Here is a 21,793-nt window from a genome sequence, read left to right as displayed (position 1 = left end):
GACCTCCTCTGGACTCACTCCAGCAGATCCCTGTCCTTCCTGTGCTGAGGATTCCAGAACTGGATACAAGACTCCAGGTGAGGTCTTAGCAGAGCAGAGGGACAGAATCCCCCTCACTTGTCCTCCTGGTGACGCTTCTCTGGATGCAGCGCAGGACACTGTTGCCTTTCTGGGCTGCAAGCGCCCATTGCTGGCTCATGTTGAGCTTCTCATCCACCAGCACCCGAAGTTCTTCTCCTCAGGGCTGCTCCAAATCCATTCTCCACCCAGCCTGGATTTGTGCATGGGATTGCCCCTACCCACATGTCAGACATTGCATATTTACTTTATCTCCATAACCCAAGTTTCTTCTTAAGGTGGTGCTACTGCTGAGTATTCCCTTATTCACAGCAGAGGTATTGAAAGCATCCAGCTATTGAGTAGCTGTCTTTCCCTGCCTACCTAGCATAAATCAGCTAACTAAATCATCAAATCATAGAGTGGTTTGGGTTGGAAGGGACCTTGAAGCCCAGTTCCAAGCCCCCTGCCATGGGCAGGGATGCCTTCCACTGTATCAGGTTGCTCAAACCCTCATCCAGCCTGGCCTGGAACACCTCGGAACAGAAGGAGTGGGACAGCACCATCGTACTGCTGTGATGTCCATAAAAGGCTGACATCCTACTGATTGTCCTTGAGGAGCACAGTGGTTGAAGCAAGTGAGCTTTTTAGTGACTCCAAAGCTGAGATGCTTTGGGTGAGGTTGCTGGCCACTCCAAGGGCAGTGACTAGGAATGCACAGACCAAATACTTATGCTCCATAAGATGGCAAATTACTTTTCAAACACTAAAAGCTTGCCCTATAAATACACCATTCTTGCACAGAAGAGCTTTTTCGGCTGCAGTATCTGCTGTGACGTCTGTCAGCATTATCTGTTTATGCTGGCATCAGAAAAGCAGACCGGCTTGGCTTGTACCAACAGGATTGTTTCCTTATCTCTGTACAGAAGACGCTTGTTTGGGGAGGTGGGGGATGAGATTGAATTCCCCTATCGCAGATGCTTGCCCTGCTCAAACAGAGTGCACTGAGGTCCATTAATAAACACCCTTTCCTTTCTCCTTTAAAGCGCGGGCATTTTGTGCCTAACGCTGTCTCCAGTAGCCATGGTAATTTACTGCCAAGACTGGCGAGGTGTCTGGAACCACAGCCAAATCCGCACCGGCACGCCTCATCTTCTGAAGCAGTCGTTTAATGTTTCCCTGCAGCGAGATTTCACTGTAGCTTCGCTCCATCTCAGTGACGTAGCAGCTTTATCACGGTGGTGTGGAGGTCTGGCACCACTGCCGTTTCCCTGCTAGAAGCTAATTACTATGCAGCAAGACAATTAGTTTTCCCCCAGACCAGGTTTCTATTTGTGTTCTGTCAAGTAGAAAATTAACATGGACACAGGCCAGGGATGTTTCACGCCTGAGTGCGCCGTGGCTGAAGGTGCCGGTGGGAAGGCAGGATGGATTTCTGAATGGTAGGCGTGGAGGATCAGGTGATGTCAAGCATCACCGGGTTGCTTCATTAGCTGGATCATCAGAGAAGTCGAGTAGCTGGGGAAGAGCCAGAGAAACATCGCCCGTAGCATGCACAGTCCTCATTAACCGCCCATCTCGGTGAGCTTTGTTCAGAACAAAGCTGAACAGTGTTTCTGCAGAGCAGGTAAGGGGCGTTGTCTGCAAAATTTGAAAGGGATATACTAGCCAGTATCCACTTCTATTAACTGTATTCATTATTTGCCACACCGGAACCTCTTCAGGGCCTCCTTGCTCTGCAGACTTGCTAATGTAGTTGTTCCAGTGGCCTTGTATAGAAAGAGTGGTGAAGCCCTGGCAGAGGCTGCCCAGGGCAGTGGTGGAGTCTCCATCCCTGGAGGGGTTCAAAATCCATGTGGCTGTGGCACTTGGGGATGTGGTTTAGTTGGCAGAGTGGTGTTGAGCTGACATTTGGACTGGATTAGCTCAGAGGTCTTTTCCAACCTTAATGATTCTGTGATTATTTTTTCAGTGTTTTGATGCTTTTTATTAAAAATATGTGCAGTCAGAACCTTAGACTGGAGCCATCTAAGCCTTTGAGTGTGCCTGTTGCTTACAGGAACACATCATAGGGTTCCTGGGAAGCATTTGGGGTCTTTCTGACCTTTTCTTACACTACTTCTACCCACCAGGAGCTGGTAACATCTGCTGTAGCAATCAGCCCTATTAAACTGTAGATCTGCAAGAACCTTTTAAGTTGTTCTTCAGTACAGATCTTTAAGGTTCCTTCCAACCCAAAACATTCTATGATTCTATGATCTCTTTCTGGTTCTGATGAGTAAGAGGGAGTTCAGAAGAAAAGGCTGGTTTCTTATCCCTGCCTTCCTGCACTGGACAGGTACTGACACAAATTGCTGAAGCCATGTTTTTTACACCGAGGGTGGTGAGGCAGTGGCTCAGGTTGCCCAGAGAGGTGGCCGATGCCCCATCCCTGAAAACACTAAAGGCCAGTTTGGGCAAGGCTCTGAGCAACCTGATCTGGTTGGAGGTGTCCCTGCTCATTGCAGGGGTGTTGGACTGGATGGGCTTTAAATGTCCCTTCCCACCAAACCCATTCTGTGATTCTGTGCTTCTCTGATGAAGCAGGTGCATGGGGACACTGCTGATTTCATGACTCGTAGCCTCACTCTCAGGATTGCTGAGTGTTCCTTCATTGGTGTTTAAAATCTCGTAGCCCATAGGAAAGAAAATCGATCATGAATGCCTCACATGCTTGGTGAGTCATCCTAAATCCCCGATCTCTCAGTAATACCTTACCAGCTGGGTTGGATATTGCAGCAACCAGCTCTGGAAGGAGCCTTGTGACATTATGGAGCCTGTAGATGTAAAACCTTACAAACCTTTAACTCAACAAGTCTGGGGCTGAGTAGCAGACACATTTCGCTGCTCTGTCTCTCTCCATGCATGGTGGCAGCACTTTGTTGAAGTGTAAGACAAGTCACAGTAATAAGTCTTAAATATTTAATTTTACTTGGTTTAGAGTGAGAAGATCTGTCAGCTCTGCCTTCCTCTGCTGCCGTTAAAGCTGGCGTTGGTGTGGTGGCTTTCTCTCCCCTGCCTGGCGATGCTGCCTGTGCAGCTGGGTTTGGGCAGGCCTGTGTAGTCGTTAATGAAGTATTGCTTCTGGTAATGAAGAGATCAATGAGATGGAATCTCACCATCTGGAACGTCTAGGATGGGGTTTTGTCGCATTTAAAAATCAGTTCTAGCCAGGGCATCACCTGTGTGCTAAGAAGCACCCCGAAAGTTGAATGCCAGAAAGTCAGTTCTTTGATTCTACCGTTCTTTACTTGGTTTTATTTGAAAGTAAAGGTATTGGTAGCTGTCTTGGGTTTGAGATTTGTCCTTAAGAGCAGATCAGAGAGTCTCCGAGTGATCCATTGTTAATACAGTAAGGCTTCTGCTCTGTTTTTCCTTGTTAGCTCCACACTTTGCCCAACACACAGCTGGTGCAGTGGGACAGGATAGGAGGAAACAGAGCATATCTGCTTTATTCCCCTGCCACCGCCTAAGCAGCTCACTGGATTATTCTACCAGGGTACTGGAATCACACAGGATTCTATCAGGGTGCTGTACAGCAAGAAATATTTCCCAACGGAGGCCCTGGCCCAGGTTGCCCAGAGAAGTGGTGGCTGCCCCATCCCTGGAGATGTTCAAGGCCAGGTTGGATAGAGCTTGGAGCAACCTGATCCACTGGGAGGTGTTCCATGGCAGGGGGTTGGAACTGGATGGGCTTTAAGGTCCTTTCCATCTCTAGCCATTCCATGATTCTATGATTCTACTTTATTCCTTACAACCAATATACCTTTCCAGAGCGGGGCCAGTGCGTCTGTACCCTGCCAAGCCCTCAGGTACACCAGGTTCCCACTGTATAATGTCTCTCCAGAAACAAACTACATTTGATGCTTTTGGTGTTTGGCAAACCCATCCCAGCAAATGAGAAGCACTGGTTTTCAAAGCTGGTATCTCCAGACATCCCTCTTTGACCTTGAACTTACTGGTGAGTCACTGTCAGTGCTCTGCAACAGAAGGATTCCTCACAGCTTATGTTAACCCATAAACTGGAAGTGGTTCCTCTGAAGAAATTGCTAAGGCTTCTTCTGCAGGTGGGAACTGGGGAGGACCTGATGAGCCAGGAGGGGGTGGGGGTAAGCAACCTCATTTGCTGGATGAGAGATCTCTGATTGGAAGGACTCACTGCAAAGAGGGGATGCTGTCTTTCATGTGGGAGGTGCAGGAGAGGAAGAAACAAGTTCTTCGGATTGGCTGTATCCTAGACCACACCCAACCATCCTGGATTTAAATCGGGTTAAATAAAAATAAATCTGTAGACTATAAAGACGTGTTGGAAAGGGGAGAGTAAAGGTCTGGTTATGTCATGGTGTTTCTTCCATCATTTTCATTTATGAAGCCCAATACTTGATCACAGGGTGGAGAAAGGATCAGCTCCATGAAAAAGGGTCTGCATCTCTTTGCATTACCTGGAGCCCTGTGTCTAGTTCTGGAGTCCTCAGCACAAGAAGGATGTGGATCTATGGGAGCAAGTCCAGAGGAAGCCATGAAACAATCTGAGGGCTGAAGCACTTCACATATGAGGACAGGCTGAGAGACCTGGGCTTGTTCAGCCTGGAAAAGGCAGTGGGGAGATCTCCTAGCAGGCTCACAGTATTGAAAGAGGCTCCAGGAAAGCTGGGGAGTGGCTCTTGATCAGAGAGTGCAGGGATAAGACAAGAGGGGGATGGTTTGAAGCTGCAAGAGGGGAGATTGAGATGAGATCTTGGGAAGGAATGTTTTACTGTGCAGGTGGGGAGGCCCTGGCCCAGGTTGCCCAGAGAAGTGGTGGCTGCCCCATCCCTGGAGATGTTCAAGGCCAGGTTGGATAGAGCTTGGAGCAACCTGATCCAGTGGGAGGTGTCCCTGCTCGTGGTAGGAGTTTGGAACCGGATGGGCTTTAAGGTCCCTTCCAGCCCAAACCGTTCTGTGATTCTATGATTTGCATTAAATCCAGAGTGGATGTATGTGGAGCAGGGGCTGGATTTGTGTGAGAGAGCGGAGGGGGATGCTAGGGATATTCAGAACTTTTTGCTTGTGGGTCATGGCTTCAAAACTAATCCTATCTGGAATCTTAAACTCCATAAGTGTTTGCAGTAGCGAAGTGAGTTGGTGAGCTGGTTAAGGGAGACCAAGGCTTCCAAACTCCATTTTATTGTGGGGTTGCTTTATGATTTCAGACAAATTAACCAGATGCCTGTGAGCTTGACTCTTCTCCTGGGACACGGTGATGACAGCACCTCCCTGCTAGGCAGAGGTGTTGTGAAAATAGTAATTTAAAATCTCCGGGAAGCAGTCCAGGCGGGAAGAAAGCACAACTTATATTTGTCAGAAAAGCCGGAGGCTTTCAGGCATGTATTTCTGTTCCAGGTCCAACACACAGACTAAATCACAAAATCGTGGAATGGTTTGGGTCAGAAGGGACCTCAAAGCCCATCCTGCCATGGGCAGGGGCACCTCCCACTGGATCAGGTTGCTCAAAGCCCCATCCAACCTGGCCTTCAACACCTCCAGGGATGGGACAGCCACCACTTCTCTGCACAGCCTGGACCAGTGGCTCCCCACCCTCACAGGAAAACATTTCCTCTTAATATCTAAAATTTAGGCACAGCCCCTGTTAGCGGCATTTAGACTCACTGGAGAAAGGATTAGGAAATGCATGCAGTGATGTTAAAAGCCAGGTAAGTACATAAAGATATGTCTAAATCACAACTCTACCTGTGACACTAATAAGCTTTTTGTGGTTGCTGCAACAGCAGGAGTTCATGAAATACTGAACTCCCTCCCATCCCAAGAGTCAGTCCCTCTGGAGACTGTTAGAAGCCAAGTGCCAGGTCCTGCACTTGGGTCACAACAAGCAAAGCTCCAGGCTTGGGGCAGAGTAGCTGGAAAGCTGCCTGGCAGAAGACCTGGGGATGCTGGTCGACAGAAGCTGAACAGGAGCCAGCAGTGGCCCAGATGGCCAAGAAGGTCAGCAGCATCCTGGCTTGGATCAGCCAAGGTGTGGCCAGCAGGAGAAGGGAAAGGATCGTCTTCCTGTATTAAGTGCTGGTGAGGCCACACCTCAAATCCTGAGTTCAGTTTTGGGCCCCTCACTCCAAGAAAGACATTGAGGGGCTGGTGCGCGTCCAGAGAAGGGGAACAGAGCTGGGGAAGGGTCTGGAGCCCAGGGGTTCTGGGAGCGGCTGAGGACCCTGGGTCTGTTTAGTGTGGAGAAGAGGAGGCTGAGGGGAGACCTCATTGCTCTCTGCAGCTCCCTAAAGGAGGTTGGAGCCAGGTGGGTGTTGGTCTCTTCTCCCAAGTAACAAGTGATAGGACAAGAGGAAATGGCCTCAAGTTGCACCAGGGGAGCTTTAAATGGCATATTTGGAACAATTTCTTTCCTGAAAGAATGGTGAAGCCTTGGCAGAGGCTGCCCAGGGCAGTGGTGGAGTCACCATCCCTGGAGGGGTTCAAAAACCATGTGACAGTTGCACTTGGGGCCATGGTTTAGTCGGCACGGTGGGGTTGGGCTGACATTTGGACTGCATGAGCATAGAGGTCTTTTCCAACCTTAATGATTCCATGATTCTATGAAACACATGGGGAGAGCTGCTCTACAGGGAGAACACTTCATACTCCTGTGCTGCAGTATACTTACGGATGCAAAACATATCAAGAAGTGTTTCCAGTGCTCTGGTGTTAGAGCAGATTTATTGAAATAAAAACATTTTCTATTATCACTTTATTAAAAAATACAAATATCGTATTCCTATTTTCCACCCACGTTGCCTGGATTCCTTTTTCTGATTGCTGCCAAAGTGTTAGTGGCTCTCAGAAATTCTCAACAGAATCTGTTGTTCTAAAAGAAAAGAGAATGTGTTTTTGTTTCTGCTCTATGTGAACTTGAAAATTAAGACTATTCGATTTGCAAGATACTGGGTAACAGTTCCAAAAGCCCCTCTCTTCTGCTTTAGGGTAAATTAGAATCAGTTGTCTGACTTCAGCTCAGTCTCATCTGAGTACCTTTATTTTCTGAAAGTTAATTGCACCTTTTTCAGACAGTGTTTCTCTCTAGAAGTGATAACACAGGGCGTTGGGAAGCAGAAAGGCCATTGCTGAAACTTATTGCTATAGAAACCAAGTCCATCCTGGAGCTGATGGATGCTGTAAGTCAAAGAGGCAAAAAAGGTTGCACCTGCAGGAAGGAGTGGAAAGGAGAGGTGACCCCAAACTGACCAACAGAGAATTCCATCCCATATATGTCATACTCGGCATAAAACTGAGAGATCACAAGGGTTTCTGTCCCTTCTACAATGGTCAATGTCCAGTGAGGACGTCATCTGTCTGTTTGCCCCGGATCCACACATTCCTGAAACCAGTTCCTGAGCCCAGCTTTCTCTTAGCCTCAGACCCTTTCCCTCGTGCCTGCTCTACAGCATTTGTGGTGATGTAGTCATTGAGGGGTGGGGTAGGGGCACCATTTCATATATTCATGGTTATTGTTGTTGTTAGTATTATTAGTATTAGTATTTTTATTATTTTTTCATCTAAACTGTAGTTTTCATTTCCAACCTGCAAGTCTTTTTTCTCCTATTTCCCATTTCCCTTTCCCTGGGAGTGGGAAGGAAGGGAATTGGGAGCTAAACTGCGACACCCTACTTCTAATTTTCATGGGATTTTTATCTCCCAGTATCTTAAGGAACTTTGGGGAAATGAGTTGCCGATTATCTAATCTTAACAAATAAAATTAAAACTCTTTGCTGCAAGGACTGATATGAGGATTGTTCCTCAATTTCATGCATTAATAATTTTTTCCAGTTGCTCTGACATGTCTGGGTCCTCGCAGCAGTGTTTAAAACATTACTTTTTTCTCTTTCCTTGGCACTGATAAGGCGTTTTGGTTATGTTGAATCCTTTGCCTTTCCCCCATTGTCACAGTTCTCTGCAGTTGGTCGGGAATGATTCACATGAAACAGCCTCGTGTTTTCCCTGAAGATAAAACCAGGCATTGTGAAAAGTGTCAATGCCAAAGCAAACTCATCAGAGGTCGTAGATGGATCTGCTCTGCATTCTTGACTCGTGCATCATAGAATCATAAAATGGTTTGAGTTGGAAGAGACCTTAAAGCCCATCCAGTTCCACCTCCCTGCCATGGGCAGGGACACCTTCCACTGGATCAGATTGCTTAAAGCCCCATCCAGTCTGGCCTTGAACACCTCCAGGGATGGGGCAGCCTGGGCCAAAATCAGTTCAGAAATGTGGCATGTGGTGTTTGGGTCAGCATCCTGTACACAGTAGACAGGAACACGTTCTCCCATCTGATTTTCCTACCACTCTTATGTATTCAAAACTCTATTTTTGACCCTTCCTCCTTTAAGCAGGTCCTGTCAACTTGAAACATAGAATCGTTAAGGTTGAAAAAGACCTCTAAATTCATCCAGTCCAACCATCAGCCCAACACCACCGTGCCTATTAAACAATGGCCCAGAGTGCTACGTCTGCACATTATTTGACCCCCTCCAGGGATGGGGACTCCACCACTGCCTTGGGAAACCTCTAGCAATGCTTCACCACTCTTCGAGTAAAGAAATATTTCCAAATATCCAGTGTAAACTTCTTCTGGTACAAGTTGTTTGAAGAGCAAGAGCTTGTGCTGAAGCAAGCTCTCGGTGCTTGTCTGAGTGGCTGCCGGTGCCAGTAGATGTCAGCTTTGCTTTGGAGTATTACACGGAGTGTAGGGTTTGGATAGCAGTGGATTTCACGACAAGGCAGCTAGTGAAGTATCTTCTTGGACTTGGTGGAGGTCAAAGCAGGGAGTATGAGGAAGAACCTAAAACTTCTCTTTCAGAAGCTGATCTCCACCATGATCTATGGGAAAAAGAGTTGCATTGTCACTCACCACTGACTTCAGGCTCCAATAACCCAACCCAAAGTCTTGAGAGACTCTAAAGTGTGAGCTTTCTGATCCCTGAATGATGGTCTTTGGTTCCTCCTAATGCTTTGGCAACCTCTGTAAGATCATGGGAGACAGGCTTGGAGGCCAAGAAGATTCTCTCAGAGCTCTTGTTTTCTTTATTTGCTTTTCTAGCTGTATTGAAAGTGCAGATGTTTATGGTCTGTCCCATAGCAGCAGTGGCTTCCAACACTCCTGCCCAGCTCTTTCCATTGCTGTGTTTTACCTATGTCTGTCGAAGTACGGTGTGTGACTGCGGGAGCATTTGTTGCTTCCTCCTCCATACCTTCTCACAACCACAACAATTCTGTTCATAGAATCATAAAATGGTTTGGGTTGGAAGGGGCTTTAAAGCCCATCCAGTTCCAACACTCCCTGATCAAGAGCCCCTCCCCACCTTTCCTGGAGCCCCTTTCAGTACTGGGAGCTGCTCTAAGGTATCCCTGGAGTCTTCTCATCTCCAGACTGAACAGCCCCAACTCTCTCAGCCTGTCCTTGTGTGGGAGATGCTCCAGCCCTTAGATCTTCTCTGTGGCCTACTCTGGACTCGCTCCAACAGATCCACGTCCTTCCTAAGAAGGAGACTTAGCTGCCCCAAATCCCAGCAGCTGGCTTGAGGCTTATTGCTCGTTCTGGGCAAAATGCATAGCGCTTGGTCAAACAGTGTCACCCTTTCCTGTCCTGTCACCTGCACTGACCATGAATGCTTTTCTCATTACCCTTGAAGGACAATCTTACTTGCCAGAGATCATACTGATGATCATAGAGGCTGGAAAAGACCTTAATTTCACAGAGTCCAACCGTCAACTCGACACCGCCATGCCAGCTAAATCATATCCCCAAGTGCCATGACCATACAGCTTTCGAACCCCTCCAGAGATGGAGACTCCACCACTGCCCTGCACAGCCTCTGCCGGGGCTTCACCACTCTTGCAGTTAAGTAAGTTTTCCTGCTATCCAATCTAAACCTCCTGTGGCACAACTTGAGACCATTTCCTCTCATCTTATCAGTTACTTGGGAGAAGAGACCAACATCCACCTTCAGGGAGGCTCCAGCCTTCTTCCAGGAGCTGCAGAGAGCGATGAGGTCTCCCCTCAGCCTCCTCTTCTCCACACTAAACAGACCCAGGGTCCTCAGCCGCTCCCAGAACCCCTGGGCTCCAGACCCTTCCCCAGCTCTGTTCCCCTCCTCCAGATGCACACCAGCCTCTCAATGTCTTTCTTGGAGTAAGAGTCCCAAAAGTGAACCCAGGATTCAAGGTGCAGCCTCACCAGTGCCAAGTGCAGGGGGACGACCCCTTCCCTACTCCTGCTGCCACCCCATGGCTGATCCAAGCCAGGATGCTGGTGGCCTTCTTGGCCACCTGGTCACAGTGAGTGGCACGGACATCTGCTCACTCCATGCTGGATCAGGAATATAGGTGTCTGCACAGAGGGCCTGAGGCTTTCCCTCGCTCAGGCAAAGATATCAACCAGGTTGTTACTCCCCCAAAAAACTGGAAGAGACTTTGCTGTCACCAGAATTGCACCTGGGATGTTAAGGGCTTGAGGCACTTTGGGAAGTTCAGCCAAGTCTGGGGCACTGTGTGGCACGTGGGGCCCAGCTCGTTGTTCCTGAGGGGGAAGTGGAAGGAAACTGTGCAACACGAAGTGTGCCTTTGGAAGAGATCAGTGGCTGCCAAATCTGCAGAGGGCTGCACAGCGATCAGTCTTTCACGTGCCTCGGTAAGTCTCTGCTATGGAAGTGCTATGAACTATTAGTAGCTCTCTAATGATCCTGAAAACAATCTCATTTTCACTTAGTTTTGTGACTAGTGAGCCGTACTGAAGGAATCTTTGAGGATACTTGGCCTCAGATGCTGCATGGCAATGTTTCCATGCAGCGAGGCTGAGTCACAAGGGTGTGTTTATGGGCTCTGCGCAGAAAAATTCATGGGCTGGGGCTGCTGTGAGATTGGGGGCAGTTAAATCAGATCCTCTGGGTACCAGTCCCATCCTCAGTGTCTAAGCGGGGACTGGCGACAAGAGGTGTTTCGCAGGGGTCGATATTGGGACCACTGTTGTTTAACATCTTTGTCGCAGACATGGACGGTGGAATTGAGGGCACTTTCAGCAAGTTTGCCAATGACACCAAGCCGTGTGGCACCATTAACACACTGGAGGGCAGGGGTGCATCCAGAGGGACCTGGTCAGGCTGGAGAGGTGTGTGTGTGTGTGTGAGCCTCACAAAGTTCAACAAGGCCAAGTGCAAGGTCCTGCACCTGGATCAGGGTTAATCCCAAGTGCAAATCCAGGCTGGACAGAGAATGGAATGGGAGCAGCCCTGAGGAGAAGGACTTGGGGTGCTGGGGGATGAGAAGCTCTGCATGACCTGGCAATGGGCTCTCTTAGCCCAGAAAGCCAAACCGTGTCCAGGGAAGCATCCAAAGCAGTGAGACCAGCAGGGTGAGGGAGGGGATTCTACCCCTCTACTTCGTTCTGGTGAGATCCCACCTGGAGCTGTGTCTCCAGTTCTGGAGTCCTCAGCGCAGGAAGGACATCGATCTGCTGGAGCGAGTCCAGAGGAGGCCATGTTTAACCCCGATGCTGTGGTCACCTTTCTCTGCCACCTGATACAGTCAGGCCTTATTGATTTAATTAATTAATTTTGAGTTTTAAATGTTATGGTGAAAAGCCAAATTTGGGTTTTATCAGTAGGGCTCACAGCTATTCAGGCACTTCCAAAGGAAGAGAACAAAAGGTGATTAAATGAACCAGCAGCCATTGCCAGAGGATGTGTCATTTGAAGATTGCATCGAGGAAAGCTTCCAAAAAGCCTCAGCTGGCCCCTGGCTATGGGTTTCCATCCAGGCAGGCATGATTGGAGTCCCTGCTCTTCACCCAAATCGCTGGCAGTGAATCTGGAAGGGGTTGGTTGAAATGTGCTCTCCTGAGCTCAAATTATGTTCTTCTGCATGGTTTGACACAGAATATTTAAAGTTTAAACCCCCATTTTAAAACCTAGAGTGAGAAACACAGCCTAGTTTTGGATGTCCATAAGCTTTTTGGTCTGGCTTTTGGCTTTACTCATCCAATTTTGTGAGATATTTCTTGGATGATGGTTCTTCTTGCTGGAAGACGTGGATGTGACTTGGAGCAGCGGGAAGCGTGCTGCCAGAACGGTTCCCACAAGCTCTGCTGTGTGTTTGCTGTGAATTAGAGCAGCAAGGATGTAGGCAGAGAACTTGTGCCATGGAGACCTTCCATTCAGGTGTGCCTGATGGATGAGTATTGAGTGCATGCTGGGGGTTAGGAGTTGCTTTTCCAGCCTGTGGCTCTAGGATGAGTTGTGAGCAGATGAAATCGTGTGTGATTTTAATAGCCTCTTGTGATCAGAAGGCAGCAGCATTGTCCTGCAGCTGTGCCTGGGTTCTTTTGGACTTTACACTCATTCAGAGCTGTGATAATTTCACATTGGAGATGTCGGTGATAATGGATTGACAGGCTGGAGAAGTGGGACTGGGTGAACCTCATGAAGTTCAACAGGGCCAAGTGCATGGTCCTGCACCTGGGTCAGGGCAGTGCACAGTTTCAGTACAGCACGGGGAATTATATGATTGAAAACAGTGCTGAGGAGAAGAACTTGGGTGCTGGTGGGTGAGAAGTTCAACAAGAGCCAACAATGTGCGCTTGCAGCCCAGAAAGCCAAACTGTCCTGGGCTGCATCCAAAGCAGTGGGACCAGCAGGGCCAGGGAGGGGATTCTGCCCCACTCCTAAGCTCTCATGAAATCCCACCTGAAGCCCTGCATTCAGCCCTGGAGCAGCTTCCAGTACAGAAAGGGGCTCCAGGAAAGCTGGAGTAGGGCTCTTGATCAGGGACTGCAGGGATAGGATGAGGGGGAACAGTTTAAAGCAAGAGGGGAGATTGAGATGAGGTCTTAGGAGGAAATGTTTTCCTGTTAGGGTGGTGAGGCCCTGGCCCAGGTTGCCCGGAGAAGTGGTGGCTGCCCCATCCCTGGAGGTGTTGAAGGCCAGGTTGGACGAGGCTTTGAGCAACCTGATCCAGTGGGAGGTGTCCCTGCCCATGGCAGGGGGATTCTAACTGGATGAGCTTTACAGTCCTTTCCAACCCAAACTGTTCTGTGGTTCTGTGATTCTGTGAAGTTAGAGCTGGGCAGCAGGGAAATCACGCTGTGCCTTCTCATGCAACCCACAGCTTGAGGCATCTCCTGCCTCCTCTTCACGGAAGACTTTCCTGTTGAAGGACAGTAATTTTTGTGCAAGGCATTTCTGCTATGAGAACAGCTGAGCTGACAACCAAGATGCTTTGCAAGGCAGCACAGCATGGGACCCTGGGGCACAGGGCGCCCGGCTGCATCATCATTCCTGTTAATGGCTTGAACCCACTGCCCTCAAACGAGGAAGAGCTGGCGCTTAACTGGGGTCACTTAATAGCTCTGAGATTAATGGAGGCGGCAGGGGATGCTCCAACACAGCCTAAAATGCCTTCTTGAAAATCCACACATTTCCCAAGGGCTTTAGAAAGAGAGGGGAAGTGTTAAATAACTCCGATCCAGGTGTTTTTAAAACCATTGGCTGAATTACTGAGTTGTCCTTTAGCATCAGAAGGTTGTTTATCAGTGTTAAGTTTCACTAATCCTTTTAACCAAGCTGTTCTGGGCTGCGGGTGGGGTGGCTCTGTTGTGTCATTGCCAGAATCTGACTGTCATACCCCAGCATCCCTGCTGGCCAACCCAGAGGATGCTATTTAGACAAGACAAAGGTGATAGTTTACTCCACCTCAAAGATCCTGACCCTCTTGGCCAGAGATAAGGAAGAGGGGGTTGGACATGTCTGCAGTGGACTTGAGATTTTCCTTGGCTTTGGGTTCACGCTGAAGCTGAGGGAATTTGGGGTCCCTCCAGGATGTTTTTCATAGAATGATAGAATCATTATGTTGGGAAAAAATCTCCAAGATCATCCAGTCCAACCCCACCATGCCTAACAAATCATGTCCCAAAGTGCCACAGCCACACAGATTTTGAACCCCTCCAGGGATGAGAACTCCAACACTGCCCGAGGCAGCCTCTGCCAGGGCTGAACCACTCTTGCAGTGAAGAAATTTTTCCTAATACCCAATCTAAACCTCCCCTGGCACAACTTGAGGCCATTGTCTCTTGTCTTATCCCTTGTCACTTGGGAAAGGAGACAAACACCCACCTCTTCGCCACACTGAACAGCTCCAGGGCCCTCGGCCGCTCCCTCGGCTCCAGACCCTCCCCAGCTCTGTTCCCCTTCTCCAGCCCCTTAAGGTCTCTCTTGGAAGGGCCCAAAACTGAACCAAGGGTTCGAGGTGCGACGTCACCAGCACCAAGGGCAGGGGGATGATCCCTTCCCTGCTCCTGCTGGCCACACCATGGCTGATCCAAGCCAGGATGCTGTTGGCCTTCTTGGCCACCTGGGCCACTGCTGGCTCATGTTCAGCTGCTGTTAATCAGCACTGCCAGGGCCTTTTCCTCTGGGCAGTTTTCCAGCCACTCTTCCCCAAGCCTGGAGTGCTGCGCGGGGTTGTTGTGACCCGAGTGCAAAACCCAGTGCTTGGCCTTGTTGAACGCCATCCCACTGGCCTCAACCCATGGATCCAGCCTGTCCAGATCCCTCTGCAGAGCCTTCCTGCCCTCCAGCGGATCAACACTCCAATTTGGTGTCATTTGCAAACTGACTGAGGGAGCACTCGATCCCCTTGTCCAGATCATGGGCAAAAATATTGAACAAAACCCACCTCAACATTGAGCCTTGGGGACACCACTTGTGATGGGCCACCACCAAGGACGGTGCTCTGCTGCAATGTTACACAGGCTTTGCCGCTGCTTGGGAGTGTTTTCTCAGGTGTTCCGCAGTTTGGGGTTCTTTGTCTTTCTTCACGCTCTTCCCAGCTTCAGCACAATGACAGCTTAGAGAAGAGAAGGCTCCAAGGAGACCTTCTAGCAGGCTCCCAGTTCTGAAAGGGGCTCCAGGAAAGGTGGGGAGGGGCTCTGATTCAGGGAGTGCATGGGTAAGACAAAGGGGGAATGGTTTAAAACTGAGAGAGGGGAAACTGAGATGAGATCTTAGGAAGAAATGTTCTCCTGTGAGAGTGGTGAGGCTCTGGCTCAGGTTGCCCAGAGAAGTGGTGGCTGCCCCATCCCTGGGGGTGTTCAAGGCCAGGCTGGGTGGGGCTTTGAGCAATCTGATGCAGTGAGAGGTTGAGAGTTGGAACTGTGTGGGCCTTTATGTCTCTTCTCAACCTAAACCATTGCATGACTCTCTGACGTCTCAGGTCTGGGTTTTCCGTGCCTTTCCAGTTCCTGGAACTGGAATGCTTTCCTGCTTCTGGAGGCTGTTGGGTGGGGATTGGCTGACGCTGTGGTCCTTCAGCCATTTGGTAGCAATTGTAATGTGCATTCAGGAAACCCATTACTGCTCTTTCCAACAAATCTGTCAAAGCAGCAATGGGTGAAATCACCAGTGTGGGCAGGAAGGGGTTACCCACCACACCGAGTCACTCCCTGCACAGGAGATGCAGCGATTCCTGGAGAGTCATTTGCCAGGGCCACGGTTTCCAGGAACTGGCTGAAGAGATGAGATTAGAGAAAAGAGGGGCTGCTTTTCTTGGTGGAGAGCCGTGTCCTCTGTGTCCTTCTGTCCCTACCCACCAGCTGCGCCGATGGTGGTGCCGTAATGCCAGATTCCTGCTCCCTCCACTGATGACTAATGTCTGCATCTCTGAGTAATTCGATAAAGCGAGAGGAACATCGGCTCTGCTGGCCCTGTCCTGCCGCAGGATGCCGCGTGCGAGGCAGCCTCGGTCCGTGGGACTCGCCCTGCATGTGGACCCCACGGACTCTCATTAAGGGAGGAAGGAGAGGGAAGAGGCTGTTTGAGAACTGAAGCGTCTGAAGCCGTCCTTTTCAGTGAGGAAATTGGATTGTGGCTGCAGAGCCCACTCGTCTGTCTGAAGTGGAGCTGAGCTCATTTCTAGGAGCCACAGGGCAGGGTCTGTGGGATTTTAGAGCCCTTCAGTTCCTGGTAATGATGCCTGCAGCAGGGCTGCCTCCTCTGAGAGCCCGTCTCTGGGTACTATTTTACCTGGGGGGTCCTCTGAACCCCTGACTCACGTTTTGCTGTTGTTCCCGTGTCGTTTCCCTTCTCCCTTGCAGCTCACAGGCTTTCTCAGGACAAAGGATGCGCTGCATGGCTCAAGGCAGACAGAACAGCTCTTTTCTTGCCTTTCCCCCCCTTGAAAACACTGTAGTCAGTCCAGATGCTAACGAGTAAACACCCCCGCTCCCGTGCGGCAACCAGGGAGGCCCAGTGCTGGCTGTTCGGAGAGGCCTTCTGTCACCATCCCTCCTGTCTAGCCTTGCCTTCTCCTGCTGGTGTGTCCTCACACTGAATTAAACCTTTTTGTCATTCTTCTCACAGGTGTCGGCACAAGAAACTACTACAGGAAGATCGGCTATGAGCTGGAAGGGCCTTACATGGTGAAAAGGCTGGACTGATGCCCCAGGAGGTCCTCATCCCACCCAGACTGATCATGGGAAGCAAGCTCAAGGTGATGAACATAAGCGAAAAACTAAAGCCTGCCAACCGCAAAGGACTTGCTTATGCCAGAGCCCCCAGCAGCACGTGGGGCATCTCCTCTGGGGAGAGGAGCTCTCCTGACATCTGCCCGACCAGGAGAGGTGCAGTGAGGCTGCCACATCTCCAGGACACGCTCTGATCATTGGGATAGAGGACTGACATGTAGTTGAACTGAAAACACCCATGGTTTCTATGGCTGTCAGCTGGCTTTTAATCTTACAGCGTTGACATTGTGTGGGTTATTCTGCAAATTGAATTAATTCTTTCCCTGTGCATTTTTATTTATGCTGGGCTTGGCTGCTCTCTGTCCATCCCAAGTGATGCCCTTTGATCCTTTTACCATAGGAGGCCATGAGGAATGGAAGCCGTTCCTTGCTAGCAGTAGGAATTGCAACTGAAACTTAAACAATCTCTGCGGGAACACACAAGGATCCTCCAAGGTCTCCAGTCCAACCTCATTCTAAGCAGGTCCAATTAGATATCTCCAGGACTGGAGATAGTCAATGGATGTGGATGGAGAGCCTGCAGCATCTGTGTTCCTATTCCAGTATTCAACCAACCATACGTTGAAAAAGTTTTTCATAGAATCAGAATGGTTTTGGCTGGAAGGGACCTTAAAGCCCATCCAGTTCAAACCCCCTGCCATGAGCAAGGACATCTGCCACTGGATCAGGTTGCTCCGAGCCCCATCCAAGCTGTCCTTGAACACCTTCAGGAATGGAGCAACATGTCAGGTATTTTTCCAGGTATCTGATTGGAGTTTAGGATGTTTCCTCTGTGCCTGTGGCTGTGCATCTCTGTGAGAAGGCTGTTCCTGGTCCCCAAGCTTCTCCTTGCCCATCCCATTCTCCAATGCCATGACCATCCTGCTGGCTTCCACTTCAGTTTATCAGTCTGTGTTTCCAGCTTCCACTCCACCACCTCTCCAGCCCATAGACCATGGATTTGGGCACAAGGATGCCATGTGGCAGTAGCAGCAGTGTCAGAGGCCTTGGCAAGGTCACAGCATCCAATATCCACCACTCTCCCTTATCCACACTGCTACCATCTCAGCACAGCAGGCAGTCAGGTTGCTCAGGATCTGCCTATGCAGGATCCCACCTGGCTCTTCCCAGCTCTCTTCCCTTCTCCATCGTGGAGCTGGAAAGGGCTTGGGGGGGGTTGATCCCTCACAAAGGTGAGGCTGAGTGCCCTGTGGCTCATCAGATCCTCCTCCTGGTCCTCCTTGGAGGTGGGTGTGATGGTTGCCTTTTCCAGGCATCAGGAATTCTATCAGGCATGATAGAATCCAAGATATGGCAAACAGAGCAAGACGGGATGCGAGAGCGAGCTGTGACCCTGACTGAAGAGCTTAGCACCTTCCTCGTCTCTCCCAGTACCTCGGTGGGGTGGGGATGGCCCAGGGCAGTGTTCTTTGGGGTCAGAGATTTGGGGTTTCAAAAGCAGTGCAGCTGCTGCTGCCCGCTCAGCAGAGCAAAACCAGGAGGGAGCTCTGACCTTCTCTGCTGCTTTTTCAGAGTATTCCAATCAAAAATAGGGTGTAAATCCAGAGCGGAGAAGTTGACATTTGGGGTGTTACTGTGATAAATGACCTTGTCAGGAGCTTTCGCCAGTAGCGAGTGTTCGGACACACATGATTAACTCGGAGGAGGAGCGGCTCCGGGTGCAAAGCTCTTGCGGTGGCACTGCCACGCAGGAAATGCGATTTTGCCAGCGTGATCTACTGCTGCTCCCCAACTGCAACTGGCGGGGCCAGCGGCCAGAACCGCGCTGGACGCTGCTGACGCATGAGCGGCAATGGCAGCGCAGAAAAAGCAGATCCTTGCTGAAGGGAGACTACCTGGCAATAAAGTCTTTGTTACTGAATATAAACTCTGATGTCCTCTGTTTTAAGGGCTGGGGGTTGAAAAAAAATACAGCCCAAGGTGTCGGTTCCTGCACCCGGTCCTGTTCGAGCCTCCTGCCCTGTGCCAAAAGGTTGAATTAAATAAGGGAGACAGAAGCTGCTGCTTCTGGATTTCATAGAGTGATAGAATCATGGAGTGGTTTGAGTTGGAAAGGACCTTAAAGCCCATCCAGTTCCAACCCCCTGCCATGGGCAGGGACACCTCCCACTGGATCAGGTTGATCAAAGCCCCATCCAGCCTGGCCTTGAACTTCTCCAGGGATGGGGCAGCCACCACTTCTCTGGGCAACCTGGGCCAGGGCCTCACCACCCTCATAGGGAAACATTTCTCCCTAAGACCTCATCTCAGTCTTTGCTCTTCCAGCTTCACAACCATTCCCCCTCACCCTGTCCCTGCACTCACTGATCAAGAGCCCCTCCCCAGCTTTCCTGGAGCCCCTTTCAGTACTGGGAGGCTGCTCTAAGGTCTCCCCACAGCCTTCTCCAGGCTGAACAACCCCAAGTGTCTCAGCCCATCATCATAGCAGAGGTGCTCCAGCTCTTGGATCATCTCTGTGGCCTCCACTGGACTCACTCCAACAGCTCCATGTTCTTCCTGTGCTGAAACTCCATTTGTTGGAATGGGGTTTTTTTCATCCTCTGGGACACTGTTAAATGGGCCTCGTTAAGCTTCTGACACCGTAAAGCAGAGGAGATGGAAAAGGGATGAGCGGGGATGCAATTTCTGTCCAAAATCCTTAAAATTTTACACAAAATGTATTGTTCCGGTGCCGCTGACACAGTAATGAATCATTCTGACGCTTTCAGCTCCGACACCCGCTTGTTTTCAGGTACCGGCCAGAAAAGCTCACCAATTCCCTGCGTCTGAAAGCGTGACCCTCCGGCAACTCTAGGAAATGTTGGATCCATTGTTTGTTTTTATTAAGGTCAATGACTTTTGAGTTTACGAACAGCTTTATCAAGAAATAAAGCAATTTTTTGTTGCGAGTCTTATATTTAACTTCCTATTTGTGTGTTCTTCCTGGGGTGATTTCATGCTGCACCAGCTCAGCGTCTGCAAGACTCGCAGGGCTTGTCTGCACAGGCTCGGGTTTGTTTTGAAGTGTGATGGATTGGTTTGTCTGTTTGATATAAATGCAGCCAAATTAATTGCTGGGTTGTGCTTCTCTCTGAGCTGTTGCTTGTGCCGGGGACAGGGAGTTCCTCCAACGCACGTTCCTGGCGTATGTCCTGTGCCGGTGGCGTGTGGGATGAGGTCAGAAGGTCTCAGGCACTGGCTCTGCAGCTAAGTCTCCTGCTGGGGCATGAGTGAGCATCGCTGGGAAGCCCAGGAGCCACAGTAGCTTGAGGGAAGGCTTGAGGGTGGTGTCCTGGGCTTGGATCAGCCATGGGGTGGCCAGCAGGAACAGGGAAGGGATCGCCTCCATGCACTTGGCACTGGTGAGGCTGCACCTTGGATCCTGGGTTCAGTTTTGGGCCCCTCACTCCAAGAAAGACCTTGAGAGGCTGGAATGTGTCCAGAGAAGGGGAACAGAGCTGGGGAGGAGTCTGGAGCCCAGGGGTTCTGGGAGCAGCTGAGGTCCCTGGGGCTGTTTAGTGTGGAGAAGAAGAGGCTGAGGGGAGATCTTATTGCTCTGTGCGGGTTCTGGAAAGGAGGTTGGAGTGAGGTGGGTGTTGATCTCTTCTCCCAAGAAATAAATGATAGGACAAGAGGAAATGGCCTCAAGTTGTACCAGGGGAGGTTTAGATTGGATAGCAGGAAAACTTTCTTCACAGAAAGAGTGGTGAAGCCCTGGCAGAGGCTGCCCAGGGCAGTGGTGGAGTCTCCATCCCTGGAGCGGTTAAAAAACCACGTGGCTGTGGCACTTGGGGACATGGTTTAGTCGAAACGGTGGGGTTGGATTGACGGTTGGACTGGATGAGCTTAGAGGCTTTTCCAACCTTAATGATTCCCTGAGTCCACGATTCTGTTGGTTCAGCTCCCCTTGGGCTGTGTAGGAGGTGGGTGCAGGCAGGGAGCACAGCCCTTTCTGTTCTCTCTTCCTCAAAAAGCATCAGCCTCAAAATCCCTTTGTCTGATGGAGTCTGCAGTGGATTACTGAGCAGGGAGGATGCAGCATCAGCACTTCCTGAACCCTCCCTTAGCACAATTTCAACCTGGAACAAAGAAATGTGGGACCTTCTCAGCCCTCGGTTTCATTTCCATAGGCTACAGCCTGTGGAAATTTTGTTTTAGGGTTTTACAGGCAAATTGCATTTTCTTGGCTTTGTTCCTCTTACAAAAGATTGTATGAGCCCTTGTCTGCTTCATCGACCTCATTCCCGTCAAGAAGGGGATTTTGTCAATGCAAGTCATGCTGCGGTGGGGGCTTTTGGGTGGGTTGATTTGGAGTTTTTTGTGTCTTCCATCCAGGAGGTTTTCATATGGTCTTTCACTCAATCCCACATAAAAGATGCCGGGCTTGGCTGCTGGAGGTAATGCTGTCTGTTTGGCAGACCTCAGCCTGCAGGGCTGATCACGCTAGACACGTTTCATGGGCTGCAGTGAAGCACAACTGCATTTCAAAGCTGCTCTCCCCTTCGCGATTGATTGCACGCCGCCTCTGTGAGGATGATGCACCTGCACTCAAGTGGATGCAGATTGCATGGAGGGAAAAACCTCAACGTTATCACCCAAGGTTCTGAGTACTGGAAACATCATAGAATCATGGAATGGCTTGGGTTGGAAGAGACCTTAAAGCCCATCCAGTTCCAACCCCCTGCCATGGGCAGGGACACCTCCCACTGGATCAGGTTGCTCAAAGCCCCATCCAACCTGGCCTTCAACACCTCCAGGGATGAGGCAGCCACCACTTCTCTCCACAACCTGAGCCAGGGCCTCACCACCCATTTCTTCCTAAGATCCCATCCCAATCTCCACCCTTGCAGTCTCAAAACGTTCCCCTCATCCCATCCCTGCCCTCCCTGATCAAGAGCCCCTCCCCAGCTTTCCTGGAGCCCTTTTCAGTACTAAGCGGCTGCTCTAAGGTCTTCTTGGAACCTTCTCTTCTCCAGGCTGAACAACCCCAACTCTCTCAGCCTGTCCTCGGGTGGGAGGTTCTCCAGCCCTCAGATCATTTCCATGGCCTCCTGTGGACTCTCTCCAACAGATACATGTCCTTCCTGTGCCGAGGACTCCAGAGCTGAACGCAGGGCTCCAGGTGAGGTCCAGGCAGAGCAGAGGAGCAGAATTCCCTCCCTG

The 21,793-nt window shown here is 50.1% G+C and overlaps 1 protein-coding gene across 1 annotated transcript in view; it reads left to right on the top strand.

The window, feature by feature from the left end:
* The window catches only part of ELP3 (elongator acetyltransferase complex subunit 3), a 131,669-nt gene extending 112,122 nt beyond the window's left edge, over window positions 1-19,547 (top strand). The window contains exon 15 of the mRNA XM_009563769.2: window positions 16,488-19,547. Within this exon, the coding sequence (XP_009562064.1) occupies window positions 16,488-16,564 (77 nt within the window). The 3' untranslated portion in view covers window positions 16,565-19,547. The remainder of the gene's footprint in view (window positions 1-16,487) is intronic.
* The last annotated feature ends 2,246 nt before the right edge of the window (window positions 19,548-21,793 follow it).

Source organism: Cuculus canorus, chromosome 3 (assembly GCF_017976375.1).
Source record: "Cuculus canorus isolate bCucCan1 chromosome 3, bCucCan1.pri, whole genome shotgun sequence".
NCBI lineage: Eukaryota > Metazoa > Chordata > Aves > Cuculiformes > Cuculidae > Cuculus > Cuculus canorus.
Note: the sequence above shows the minus strand (reverse complement) of the source record. Positions and strands in the feature narration are given on the sequence as shown.